Here is a 12,576-nt window from a genome sequence, read left to right as displayed (position 1 = left end):
TCTCTCTCTCTCCCTCTCTCTCTCTCTCTTGTCTCTCTCTCTCTCTCTCTCTCTTGTCTATCTCCATCTCCTTCCTTCTCTCTCTTGTCTGTCTCCATCTCCTTCCTTCTCTCTCTCTCTCTCTCTCTCTCTCTTGTCTATCTCCATCTCCTTCCTTCCCTACCTCTCTCTCTCTCTTTCTCTTGTCTATCTCCTTCCTTCCCTACCTCTCTCTCTCTCTTGTCTATCTCCATCTCCTTCCTTGCCTACCTCTCTCTCTCTCTACAGGTGATTGATGGGAAGCTGGCCCCCTTTCTCTCCAAGGTGATTAAGTTTGCCAGTTCCCACGTCTTCAGCTGCAGCCAGTGCAGAGAGAAGGGCTTCATCTGTGAGATGTGTCAGAACGGACAGGTCATCTATCCCTTCCAGGAGAGTGCCACTAAGAGGTGAGGCCCCTTCATGCTAGGATCAGCTCAAGACTTCAACAATCTTAACCTTTTTAACTATTCAGGGTAGCAGAGAAAACAGATGTTAGATCAGCGACTTGCGTGATGGCATCCTGGAAGAGTGAATGGAGTAAAGAGCAGTGTTAATTACACGCTGGCAGGGGCACGGGTGACAGGGAGAACATGGTGTCCTGCTGGAGAGGAACAGTTCATCCCCATATTGCCTTGCTCCGTCCCTGTTTCTGTCCTTGTCTGCCTCTGCCTGAGCCTTATGACATGCCACTGTTAAGGAATGGCCCTCTCTCACCTCAGGGAGGTTTCATTCACTTTGAAGAGAACAAGACAGGAAGGGGGAGAAGAGGAGGAAAGAAGATCCTCTCTTTTACAGGAAGAGGATGGTGGAGATGAGGAGAAGAGAGGACACAGAAGAGGACAGCGTAGAGGACAGAGGAGAGATCGCCAGACGTGGCTGTGCTGCTCTTGGCCAGAAGCCCGAGAGCGAGACAGGCAGATAAAACATTCATTAATGTCTAGTCTGTCCACACACTCTTAAATTATTGATCTCTGCTGCCTCAGCTCACACATCTCTCTTCTGGGTTAACGGAGAGCCTCTGAAGGCAGGGCCATGAGAAGCAGAGGTGTGTGTGTGTGTGTGTGTGTGTGTGTGTGTGTGTGTCTCTCTGTCTGTCTGTCTGTCTGTCTGTCTGTCTGTCTGTCTGTCTGTCACAATCTTTGCCGAAGTGAATAAATGATATATATTAATCTAGCTTTAAAGGTATCGACTCCCCACATAAATGTTATGCTGTTTCTTCAGCTTACAGAAGATGCTGTAGACTAGAGCTAATGATTTAATTGCAGTGCTTGGTACACACACACCCTTCACTATCAGGCTGGATGGCACACCTGAACTTTTGACCAGGGTTTATTGCCCTTGGCAAGGAAGGATCACGTTAACTGATAGTGATAGTAAACCAGTTATACTGTAGTAAGAGTAACAGCTTAGTCAGACTTTGGCCCCCGAGAGTAGGACCTGCTCCTTTCCTGGTTGCATCAGCTTTACCACCTCATCCATGACATAGCCTGGGACACTCAGTTCGTTAGCCTGCCATATAGACTCTGTTAATCATCAATAGGTGAACAATTGGATTCTTTGGGACCGGTGCCCCATTTTGATTCGAGTGGCTATGAGTATGTTGTGTCGGATGCATTCCATAATCATTTCTGAAATATGTTCTACATTGTTTGTTCCAATTTATGGTCTTCTTCTTCTTCTTTTTTTTTTACCTTCTAAATGTCACTACAAATGTATTTATTTTCAGGCAAAGTAAATGCTTTCACCATTCTATGTTCCAGAAGTTTTAAGGTGAACTGTGTAGCCTAGTTAAGTGGATGCTGAACAAGGTTTCTCTCGTCTTATCTTCTATACATACAGTGGGGCAAAAAAGTATTTAGTCAAGTTCTCCCACTTAAAAAGATGAGAGGCCTGTAATTTTCATCATAGGTACACTTCAACTATGACAGACAAAATTATAATAAAAAATGCAGAAAATCACATTGTAGAATTTTTTATGAATTTATTTGCAAATTATGGTGGAAAATAAGTATTTTGTCAATAACCAAAGTTTATCTCAATACTTTGTTATATACCCTTTGTTGGCAATGACAGAGGTCAAACGTTTTCTGTAAGTCTTCACAAGTTTTTCACACACTGTTGCTGATATTTTGGCCCATTCCTCCATGCAGATCTCCTCTAGAGCAGTGATGTTTTGGAGCTGTTGCTGGGCAACACGGACTTTCAACTCCCTCCAAAGATTTTCTATGGGGTTGAGATCTGGAGACTGGCTAGGCCACTCCAGGACCTTGAAGTGCTTCTTACGAAGCCACTCCTTCGTTGCCCGGGCGGTGTGTTTGGGATCATTGTCATGCTGAAAGACCCAGCCACGTTTCATCTTCAATGCCCTTGCTGATGGAAGGAGGTTTTCACTCAAAATCTCACGATACATGGCCCCATTCATTCTTTCCTTTACACGGATCAGTCGTCCTGGTCCCTTTGCAGAAAAACAGCCCCAAAGCATGATGTTTCCACCCCCATGCTTCACAGTAGCTATGGCGTTCTTTGGATGCAACTCAGCATTCTTTGTCCTCCAAACACGACGAGTTGAGTTTTTACAAAAAAGTTATATTTTGGTTTCATCTGACCATACGACATTCTCCCAATCTTCTTCTGGATCATCCAAATGCTCTCTAGCGAACTTCAGACGGGCCTGGACATGTACTGGCTTAAGCAGGGGGACACGTCTGGCACTGCAGGATTTGAGTCCCTGGCGGCGTAGTGTGTTACTGATGGTAGGCTTTGTTACTTTGGTCCCAGCTCTCTGCAGGTCATTCACTAGGTCCACTAGGTGTGGTTCTGGGATTTTTGCTCACCGTTCTTGTGATCATTTTGACCCCACGGGGTGAGATCTTGCGTGAAGCCCCAGATCGAGGGAGATTATTAGTGGTCTTGTATGTCTTCCATTTCCTAATAATTGCTCCCACAGTTGATTTCTTCAAACCAAGCTGCTTACCTATTGCAGATTCAGTCTTCCCAGCCTGGTGCAGATCTACAATTTTGTTTCTGGTGTCCTTTGACAGCTCTTTGGTCTTGGCCATAGTGGAGTTTGGAGTGTGACTGTTTGAGGTTGTGGACAGGTGTCTTTTATACTGATAAGTTCAAACAGGTTCCATTAATACAGGTAACGAGTGGAGGACAGAGGAGCCTCTTAAAGAAGAAGTTACAAGTCTGTGAGAGCCAGAAATCTTGCTTGTTTGTAGGTGAATGCTTACTTTCCACCATAATTTGCAAATAAATTAATAAAAAATCCTACAATGTGATTTTCTGGATTTTTTTTCTCATTTTGTCTGTCATAGTTCAAGTGTACCTATGATGAAAATTACAGGCTTCTCTCATCTTTTTAAGTGGGAGAACTTGCACAATTGGTGGCTGACTAAATTATTTTTTGCCCCACTGTATGCTCAGCAGATCGCTAGATACTGCCACCTGTGTATAATGCTGTCCTGTCCAACAGATACCTGGGAGGGTGGTAACGTGATCAATCTTCCAGGCGGGGCTGGACAGGGCTGGGTGAAACTAATGTTTATCCAGTCTTTTAGTACAGTGATGTGTTCATCTGGAAATGTATATCTGGAAATGTATATTTCCAGCTCATCCAGCTCATACATTTCCGACATCAGTGACCAACCTACAAGCTGAAACTAATATGCTTTTTCCCCTCGCTTCAGATTTGTGTTGTATTGATGTTTGTGACTCTGTGCTTGGTCTGTATGTGTCCAGATGTGATGGTTGTGGAGCGGTGTTCCATACAGAGTGTCATCAGAAGGCCCAGCCGTGTCCACGCTGCGTACACAGAGAGCTCCACCATAAGAGAGCCTCGTCTTTCTGGAGCCCTGACGACGATACACCAGGCTGCGTCACACTGCCTTACCAGTACACCTGATCACAAATACACACACACACACACCCGACACCCGGAGATCACACACACACACACACACACACAGATTGAAACAGCGGTGCCACTCCACAGAGCTACACTCACCAAAGTCAATGGAAGCATGTGTGTTTGTGTGTGTGAGCTGGCCAGGATACACAGTGAGAGTGTTGATGACTAAGAAAGGGTTATGCTCTCTCACACACACCTGCTTTGTGAGCTACGCTGACGTCACTCTCACCTGGAAGAGATGGATCCTAACGCAACACCCACCGGAGAGGAACTGCTCTGCCTCTTAGCCTCTCTGCTATGTGCTATCTTCATAGTGCTGCATACACACACAAACACACAGAAACACACACTCACAAACACAAACACAGACAACATAAATAAAGGGAGAGGGACTGCTCTGCCTCTTAGCCTCTCTGCTATGTGCTATCTTCATAGTGCTACACAAACACAGAAACACACACATACACACTCAAACACAGACAACACAAATAAAGGGAGAGGGACTATGCTGACTCAACAGCAGTAATGCGTCCTCTTGACTTTCTGGACACAGTCGCTCACACACACACACACATCTGGAAATGTATATTTCCAGCTCATACATTTCCGACATCAGTGACCAACCTACAAGCTGAAACTAATATGCTGTTGGTGTGATGTCACTATAGCCTATATCTATAGCCTATATCTGGACTCTGTTGGTGTGATGTCACTATAGCCTATATCTGTAGCCTATATCTGGACTCTGTTGGTGTGATGTCGCAACTCGCTATATATTTGGACTATATATCTGAACTCTACATGTCCGTACTTCACCACGCTGTCCCTCTGCCCTTCACTCTCTCTTTATCCTCCCCTTCACATGTTTTTGCACTATTTATGCATGTTCATTAGGATGTCAAGCCACAGACTGGGTTAGTAGCCACTGTATTTAAGGATGAGTTTGCTTATTTAACTCACCTATTAGCTGTTAGAGCCCCTCTAACCAACCAACCTTTATCCAGACATATTCAATAGGAGGGTCCAAGTGGGGGACGCTTATTATGATCAGGACACACTTGAAACTAGAATGAGATTGAGTCATAGTAATGTTCAAATCGCATATCATCCTATCATGTATACTTTTTCCTTGAGCGTGATAGGGGCAACTACTCCCTACTGCTGTCCTATGGGGCTAGAGGCTGGTGGATGTATTGACTGTCTCCATTATATTCAGTAGGAAAGGCTCCATCAGGTCAGCCCTACATCTCCAGGCCTCAGCCACAGAGGGCCCAAATTACAGTCCATGGAAAAGACCATGCAGGGATTAGTTATGTTACGCAAGCCATCTCAAACCCGCAGGAGCTAGGACTCATTCTGCTGCTATGACTCAGTGCTCTCACTCATATATATATATATATGAGTGAGAGAGAGAGATTTGGTGAGGGGTGTCTATGACTCCCAGTAGTGTGACTGGTCTAAGCTCAAAGGACTGGCGGTGGAGGATGAGAGCCCCAGTGTGTGTACTGTATGTGTGAGAGCCCCAGTGTGTGTACTGTAGGTGTGAGAGCCCCAGTGTGTGTACTGTATGTGTGTGTACTGTATGTGTGAGAGCCCCAGTGTGTGTACTGTAGGTGTGAGAGCCCCAGTGTGTGTACTGTATGTGTGAGAGCCCCAGTGTGTGTACTGTATGTGTGAGAGCCCCAGTGTGTGTACTGTAGGTGTGAGAGCCCCAGTGTGTGTACTGTATGTGTGAGAGCCCCAGTGTGTGTACTGTATGTGTGAGAGCCCCAGTGTGTGTACTGTATGTGTGAGAGCTCCAGTGTGTGTACTGTATGTGTGAGAGCTCCAGTGTGTGTACTGTATGTGTGAGAGCCCCAGTGTGTGTACTGTATGTGTGAGAGCCCCAGTGTGTGTACTGTATGTGTGTGTACTGTATGTGTGAGAGCCCCAGTGTGTGTACTGTATGTGTGTGTACTGTATGTGTGAGAGCCCCAGTGTGTGTACTGTATGTGTGAGAGCCCCAGTGTGTGTACTGTAGGTGTGAGAGCCCCAGTGTGTGTACTGTATGTGTGAGAGCCCCAGTGTGTGTACTGTAGGTGTGAGAGCTCCAGTGTGTGTACTGTATGTGAGAGCCCCAGTGTGTGTACTGTATGTGTGAGAGCCCCAGTGTGTGTACTGTATGTGTGAGAGCTCCAGTGTGTGTACTGTATGTGTGAGAGCCCCAGTGTGTGTACTGTATGTGTGAGAGCCCCAGTGTGTGTACTGTATGTGTGAGAGCCCCAGTGTGTGTACTGTATGTGTGAGAGCTCCAGTGTGTGTACTGTATGTGTGAGAGCCCCAGTGTGTGTACTGTATGTGTGAGAGCTCCAGTGTGTGTACTGTATGTGAGAGCCCCAGTGTGTGTACTGTATGTGTGAGAGCCCCAGTGTGTGTACTGTATGTGTGAGAGCCCCAGTGTGTGTACTGTATGTGTGAGAGCTCCAGTGTGTGTACTGTATGTGTGAGAGCCCCAGTGTGTGTACTGTATGTGTGAGAGCCCCAGTGTGTGTACTGTATGTGTGAGAGCCCCAGTGTGTGTACTGTAGGTGTGAGAGCCCCAGTGTGTGTACTGTATGTGTGAGAGCCCCAGTGTGTGTACTGTAGGTGTGAGAGCCCCAGTGTGTGTACTGTATGTGTGAGAGCCCCAGTGTGTGTACTGTATGTGTGAGAGCCCCAGTGTGTGTACTGTATGTGTGAGAGCCCCAGTGTGTGTACTGTATGTGTGAGAGCTCCAGTGTGTGTACTGTAGGTGTGAGAGCCCCAGTGTGTGTACTGTAGGTGTGAGAGCCCCAGTGTGTGTACTGTATGTGTGAGAGCCCCAGTGTGTGTACTGTATGTGTGAGAGCCCCAGTGTGTGTACTGTATGTGTGAGAGCCCCAGTGTGTGTACTGTATGTGTGAGAGCCCCAGTGTGTGTACTGTAGGTGTGAGAGCCCCAGTGTGTGTACTGTATGTGTGAGAGCCCCAGTGTGTGTACTGTATGTGTGAGAGCCCCAGTGTGTGTACTGTATGTGTGAGAGCCCCAGTGTGTGTACTGTATGTGTGAGAGCCCCAGTGTGTGTACTGTATGTGTGAGAGCCCCAGTGTGTGTACTGTATGTGTGAGAGCCCCAGTGTGTGTACTGTAGGTGTGAGAGCCCCAGTGTGTGTACTGTATGTGTGCTTTTGGATCCCCTTTTTCCATTACTTGAACTCTACTTGGGCAAGAACATGTTTTCTCTGCATTGTTGCCTTTTCCTCTCCTATCTTTCTTCTCCTGCTTTCTGAGGTACTGTGCTTTAATCATACAAAACTTAACAAGACAGATGCTTTAGCTAGAGTCATGTCTTCCTTATGCAGCTGGGCCTTTATATTCAGATTCTGCTTTCCCTAGAATGTCTTTGTTTATCACTTTCCACATTTCTTCCCGTTTTGTCTCATCTCTCCTGAAAGGGCCTTAGTACTCCTTAAGCTGCTCATCCAAGTTTCAGTTTGTTTATGTATTCATGTATTTGTATGTAAGTATGTATGGTTTACATTTGAAGTTACAAGTCATATCACCTTCTGGAAAAAGGCTTGATAGAAAGCTGGATAACAGCTAACTCTGGTTCAGGCTGTTTGTGTGGCCTGCTAACACTGAGCCAGTGTTACCAAGCAGCACTAATGCCCTGGACAAGAGCAAGATAACAGCTAGCTAAGTGGCAGTGCTTGTTTAAATGCAGCTACATTATCATTTGGTTTTCAGTATTTTAACATTTTGCACTATCAATTATTTTGCTGTTGTAATGTTTGGGGTTGTATGCTATTATGTCCAGTAAATCAATCGCTTGTTTTTTGTGTGAATTATAATGACCTGTTCTGACAAATTCATTCATGTTATTTATTGAGTGTCTTTTCGCCTGCCTTAAAATGAAAGCCAATCCTGTTACAGCGATAATGTAGTTTGTGTGAGACGTGTGGGCTTCCATCTTTAATCATCAAAATGCCTCAGATGCCCATGTAGTATTAAGCCATGTGTCTGTTTTTCATTGTATAGAAGAGATCCAAAACCGATGGTCACTGTTGCTTGAATAAAGGTGTCTACTCCAATCTGGAAAGCAAAGGAGATAATATCTTAAATTTGTTTTGTTTTTTTTTATTTGGCTTCAACAAAGCTCAATGTACTAAGAGCAGAAAGGGAAGGCTTATAAACGGTCTGTTCTTTGAAGTAAAACTCTGCATACTTGTAGTCAAATGTACATAACTGAAGTCTATCAGAGTGCAGGCTCTCATAGACTGTCTTAAAAAGCTTAAATGACTAGGAGTGTTACTGCTTCTCTTAATGTATGTTGAGCTTAAACATCAGGAATTCATTATACTGGAAATGGTGGACAATACAGTCTCTACTGAGGGACTGATGAGGGCAATGAACCTAAGGGAAGTATTCTCCTGGACATGTTTTTCCTGTTCAGATGCACCGCCAAATAGGGATATCTTTCTTTCCACATACTTTCTCCAACCTTCACACCATGAGCACTTGGTTTCTGGATTAATGAATACACCCTGCTTTTCAATACTGGGTTTTTATTGTGGATTTTACTCTGCCTTCGTTACATTTTGTTATTTTGTGTCACTTATTTATTTGATTTATGTTGTGCACCAAGCAGCACTTAGGACTTAAGCACTGTTTCAGGTTTCCCTACTGTTCTATCTTTCTGTTTCGATATGTATCACAGCCAACCTCTTACAGAGACTTGTGTTTCAGTACCTGACCCCTCCTTCCTCCTGCTTTTCTTTGTCTTTTTTTACCACTGATGCCAATAAAACAAACAACTTAATACAGGCTGGTGTGGACGGTGATTTTCTGATCTGGAGTGAATACTCATTGGAGACAGGTGTATGATGATACTATAGGGACAGGAGTTTCTCCATAAAGATGGAGAATGTACAGATGTACCGATGTACCTTCAATGGTCACATGGTCTGTAAAAACTGGTCCTAGTTAGATAATGCATTTGTGAAGTACATAAATCCCTGCTTGTGAGTCAGAACCAACCGAAGAATGGTGACAGTGGAACAAATGATTCAGTCCTGTCTATTTCTATTCGTAGTCCTGTTGATCGCCCTGAATGACGTTCCATATTGGGCTTGGTTAGGCTTGGTTTGGTTTAGGGCCAGAGCAGGTCCAAACACTGACTCTCTGACTCTCACTAATCCCAAATTACAAACCTGACTGAATGTATCAGGTTCCTTTCCTCATGGAGGAGAACCAAGACCCAGCCAGCCTGAGGACCTGTGACAAACCACACTTTACTAGCAGCCTTGTAATCGTCAAGGATCTGACTGAGTTCTACCACTCGCTTTGTGTCTTTTTTTAATAGTGAATTGCCTTATTGTTTATGCTGGCACAGGCTGATACATTACCTTGTTCTGTCCTTATTCAAAGGTTAAGATCTGAAAGAATCCTTGAAAGAATGGATTAATCCAATGGCATGCCCTCATGGGCGAGGCAGGGTCCACCTGGCATCACCCAGCCACACCTCTCCAGCCTGGCATAGGATTGGGGAGGAGTTGTTCCTAACCACTGATACGGGGTCAGATATTATTTCATCTAACCCAATGGTTAACAGTAGGACTGGATGCAGGGTAGTCTCGTCCTAGATATGTGGTTAGGGCCAACTTCTACCTCGAGCCCTGGCATACAGCAGCCAATGGGATCCCTGCTCCATCTGTCAGAGCAAACCACTGAGTCCACACAAAGCCTGAGAAACCCACTCTCCCACCATCACCCCCACGCCCCCCATTCCTCCCTGCCTTTTTGGCAGCAGCCATTCCTCCAGGTCTTGTCCAGGAGAGAGCACTAAAGCTTTCCACCTGACAGACAGTAATCCACCGGGATCTGAGGCCCGCCGATGGGCCGGAACATGCCCGCCCACCGTGTGTGCGTGTGTGTGTGTGTGTTCGCCACTTTTTTTTTGTTCTCTGAAGTGGCAGAGAGGTTTCGGTGGTTTTTAGAGGGGCCTTGAGCCTCGCCGCTCTGTTGATTCCAAACTCCATTAAGTTCTTAATGTTGGACAGGCCAGAGTTGATCTCTTCTCTCTCCCTCTCCCTCTCTCTCTCTCTCTCTCTCTCTCTCTTTCTTTTCCCCTTCCCCCTCCCCCTTCCTAAATGGAACCCTCACACATTTCTTTCCCTAGGGGACACGGGGGTTCCAGGCATTGTAACCCTTTACGATTTTAAACAGATTTTCAGTGTGAGGTATTAACGACACCAAGTGTTTGTACTTGTATGCAATGAGTGAATGGAGGGGTTGACACATTCCTTCCCTTCTATTGGAAATATATCTACTGTAGTTACCAGAGGAATGAAAGCCCTGTAAAATGTCATTGGACTTTGAAACAATAACTCTGTATGTAAATTCTGTATGTAGTTTGCCGACATGACAAAAGATGTGTCCAAACATGGTTGGGAAAAACTGTTGCTCAGCCTTTATAGTTCCTGTCCTTATTCTCCTCCCAAGTCTCTCAGCAAGCTTCCCAAACAAGACGAGTACAAGTGTAACATAACTGTGTGTGTGTGGATGTAAGTGTGTGTGTGTGTGTGTGGGGGGGGGGGGCACGTGCGTGTGTGTGTGCAGACTGTGTATTGCCTGACTCATTTGCCTGTGATTTGTATTGAGGAGAGGGCAAATTGAACCTGAGTGTCGACCGCGCTTAATTGTCATCGCCAATTAGTGCATTGTCAACGGCCACAATGGCTCAACTGTACCGAGTGGAACACGGTCCTTTGTGCTTCTCCAGTGGCCCGGGGGCCAGTCAAGACTCATTTAGGGCCTTGACAACAAGAGAAGAGAAATGCAATAAAAAAAAAAGATAGAAAACAAAAGGCGGTTTAAAGAGAAAAAGACGATTGGAGAGAGGAGGGGTGGAGAGAGGAGGGGTGGAGAGAGGAGGGGTGGAGAGAGGAGGGTTGGAGAGAGGAGGGGTGGAGAGAGGAGGGGTGGAGAGAGGAGGGGTGGAGAGAGGAGGGTTGGAGAGAGGAGGGGTGGAGAGAGGAGGGGTGGAGAGAGGAGGGGTGGAGAGAGGAGGGTTGGAGAGAGGAGGGGTGGAGAGAGGAGGGGTGGAGAGAGGAGGGGTGGAGAGAGGAGGGTTGGAGAGAGGAGGGGTGGAGAGAGGAGGGTTGGAGAGAGGAGGGGTGGAGAGAGGAGGGTTGGAGAGAGGAGGGGTGGAGAGAGGAGGGGTGGAGAGAGGAGGGGTGGAGAGAGGAGGGGTGGAGAGAGGAGGGTTGGAGAGAGGAGGGTTGGAGAGAGGCGGGGTGGAGAGAGGCGGGGTGGAGAGAGGAGGGTTGGAGAGAGGAGGGGTGGAGAGAGGAGGGTTGGAGAGAGGAGGGGTGGAGAGAGGAGGGGTGGAGAGAGGAGGGGTGGAGAGAGGAGGGGTGGAGAGAGGAGGGGTGGAGAGAGGAGGGGTGGAGAGAGGAGGGGTGGAGAGAGGAGGGGTGGAGAGAGGAGGGGTGGAGAGAGGGTAGAGGGAGGAGGGTTGGAGAGAGGAGGGGTGGAGAGAGGAGGGTTGGAGAGAGGAGGGGTAGAGGGAGGAGGGGTGGAGAGAGGAGGGTTGGAGAGAGGAGGGGTGGAGAGAGGAGGGGTGGAGAGAGGAGGGGTGGAGAGAGGAGGGGTAGAGGGAGGAGGGGTGGAGAGAGGAGGGTTGGAGAGAGGAGGGGTGGAGAGAGGGTAGAGGGAGGAGGGTTGGAGAGAGGAGGGGTGGAGAGAGGAGGGGTGGAGAGAGGAGGGGTGGAGAGAGGGTAGAGGGAGGAGGGTTGGAGAGAGGAGGGGTGGAGAGAGGAGGGGTGGAGAGAGGAGGGGTGGAGAGAGGAGGGGTGGAGAGAGGAGGGGTGGAGAGAGGGTAGAGGGAGGAGTGTTGGAGAGAGGAGGGGTGGAGAGAGGAGGGGTGGAGAGAGGGTAGAGGGAGGAGTGTTGGAGAGAGGAGGGGTGGAGAGAGGAGGGGTGGAGAGAGGAGGGTTGGAGAGAGGAGGGGTGGAGAGAGGAGGGGTGGAGAGAGGAGGGGTGGAGAGAGGAGGGTTGGAGAGAGGAGGGGTGGAGAGAGGAGGGGTGGAGAGAGGAGGATTGGAGAGAGGAGGGGTGGAGAGAGGAGGGGTGGAGAGAGGAGGATTGGAGAGAGGAGGGGTGGAGAGAGGAGGGGTGGAGAGAGGAGGGTTGGAGAGAGGAGGGGTGGAGAGAGGAGGGGTAGAGGGAGGAGGGGTGGAGAGAGGAGGGTTGGAGAGAGGAGGGGTGGAGAGAGGAGGGGTAGAGGGAGGAGGGGTGGAGAGAGGAGGGTTGGAGAGAGGAGGGGTGGAGAGAGGAGGGGTAGAGGGAGGAGGGGTAGAGGGAGGAGGGGTGGAGAGAGGAGGGGTGGAGAGAGGAGGGGTGGAGAGAGGGTAGAGGGAGGAGGGTTGGAGAGAGGAGGGTTGGAGAGAGGAGGGGTGGAGAGAGGAGGGGTGGAGAGAGGAGGGGTGGAGAGAGGGTAGAGGGAGGAGGGGTGGAGAGAGGAGGGTTGGAGAGAGGAGGGGTGGAGATAGGAGGGGTGGAGAGAGGAGGGTTGGAGAGAGGAGGGGTGGAGAGAGGAGGGTTGGAGAGAGGAGGGGTGGAGAGAGGAGGGGTGGAGAGAGGAGGGTTGGA

General features: G+C 48.0%; 1 protein-coding gene across 3 annotated transcripts in view; it reads left to right on the top strand.

The window, feature by feature from the left end:
• Positions 1 to 8,749, top strand: part of LOC110520227 (pleckstrin homology domain-containing family M member 3) — a 53,282-nt gene extending 44,533 nt beyond the window's left edge. Inside the window, exons 8-10 of one of the 3 annotated variants that reach the window (XR_005049715.2) lie at positions 268 to 425; positions 738 to 1,063; positions 3,760 to 4,511. Coding sequence is in view for 2 of the 3 variants with exons in the window: in XM_090229956.1 (XP_090086082.1) it covers positions 268 to 425; positions 738 to 978 (399 nt within the window). In the remaining variant the exon portion in view is untranslated. Of the gene's footprint in view, positions 1 to 267; positions 426 to 737; positions 1,192 to 3,759 lie in introns of those variants that run through there. The other 2 variants (XM_036974620.2, XM_090229956.1) reach the window with 2 other exon arrangements.
• The last annotated feature ends 3,827 nt before the right edge of the window (positions 8,750 to 12,576 follow it).

This window comes from Oncorhynchus mykiss, chromosome 3, assembly GCF_057628025.1.
Source record: "Oncorhynchus mykiss isolate SJ-2025 chromosome 3, ASM5762802v1, whole genome shotgun sequence".
NCBI lineage: Eukaryota > Metazoa > Chordata > Actinopteri > Salmoniformes > Salmonidae > Oncorhynchus > Oncorhynchus mykiss.
This window is presented reverse-complemented; position numbering and strand designations above follow the sequence as displayed.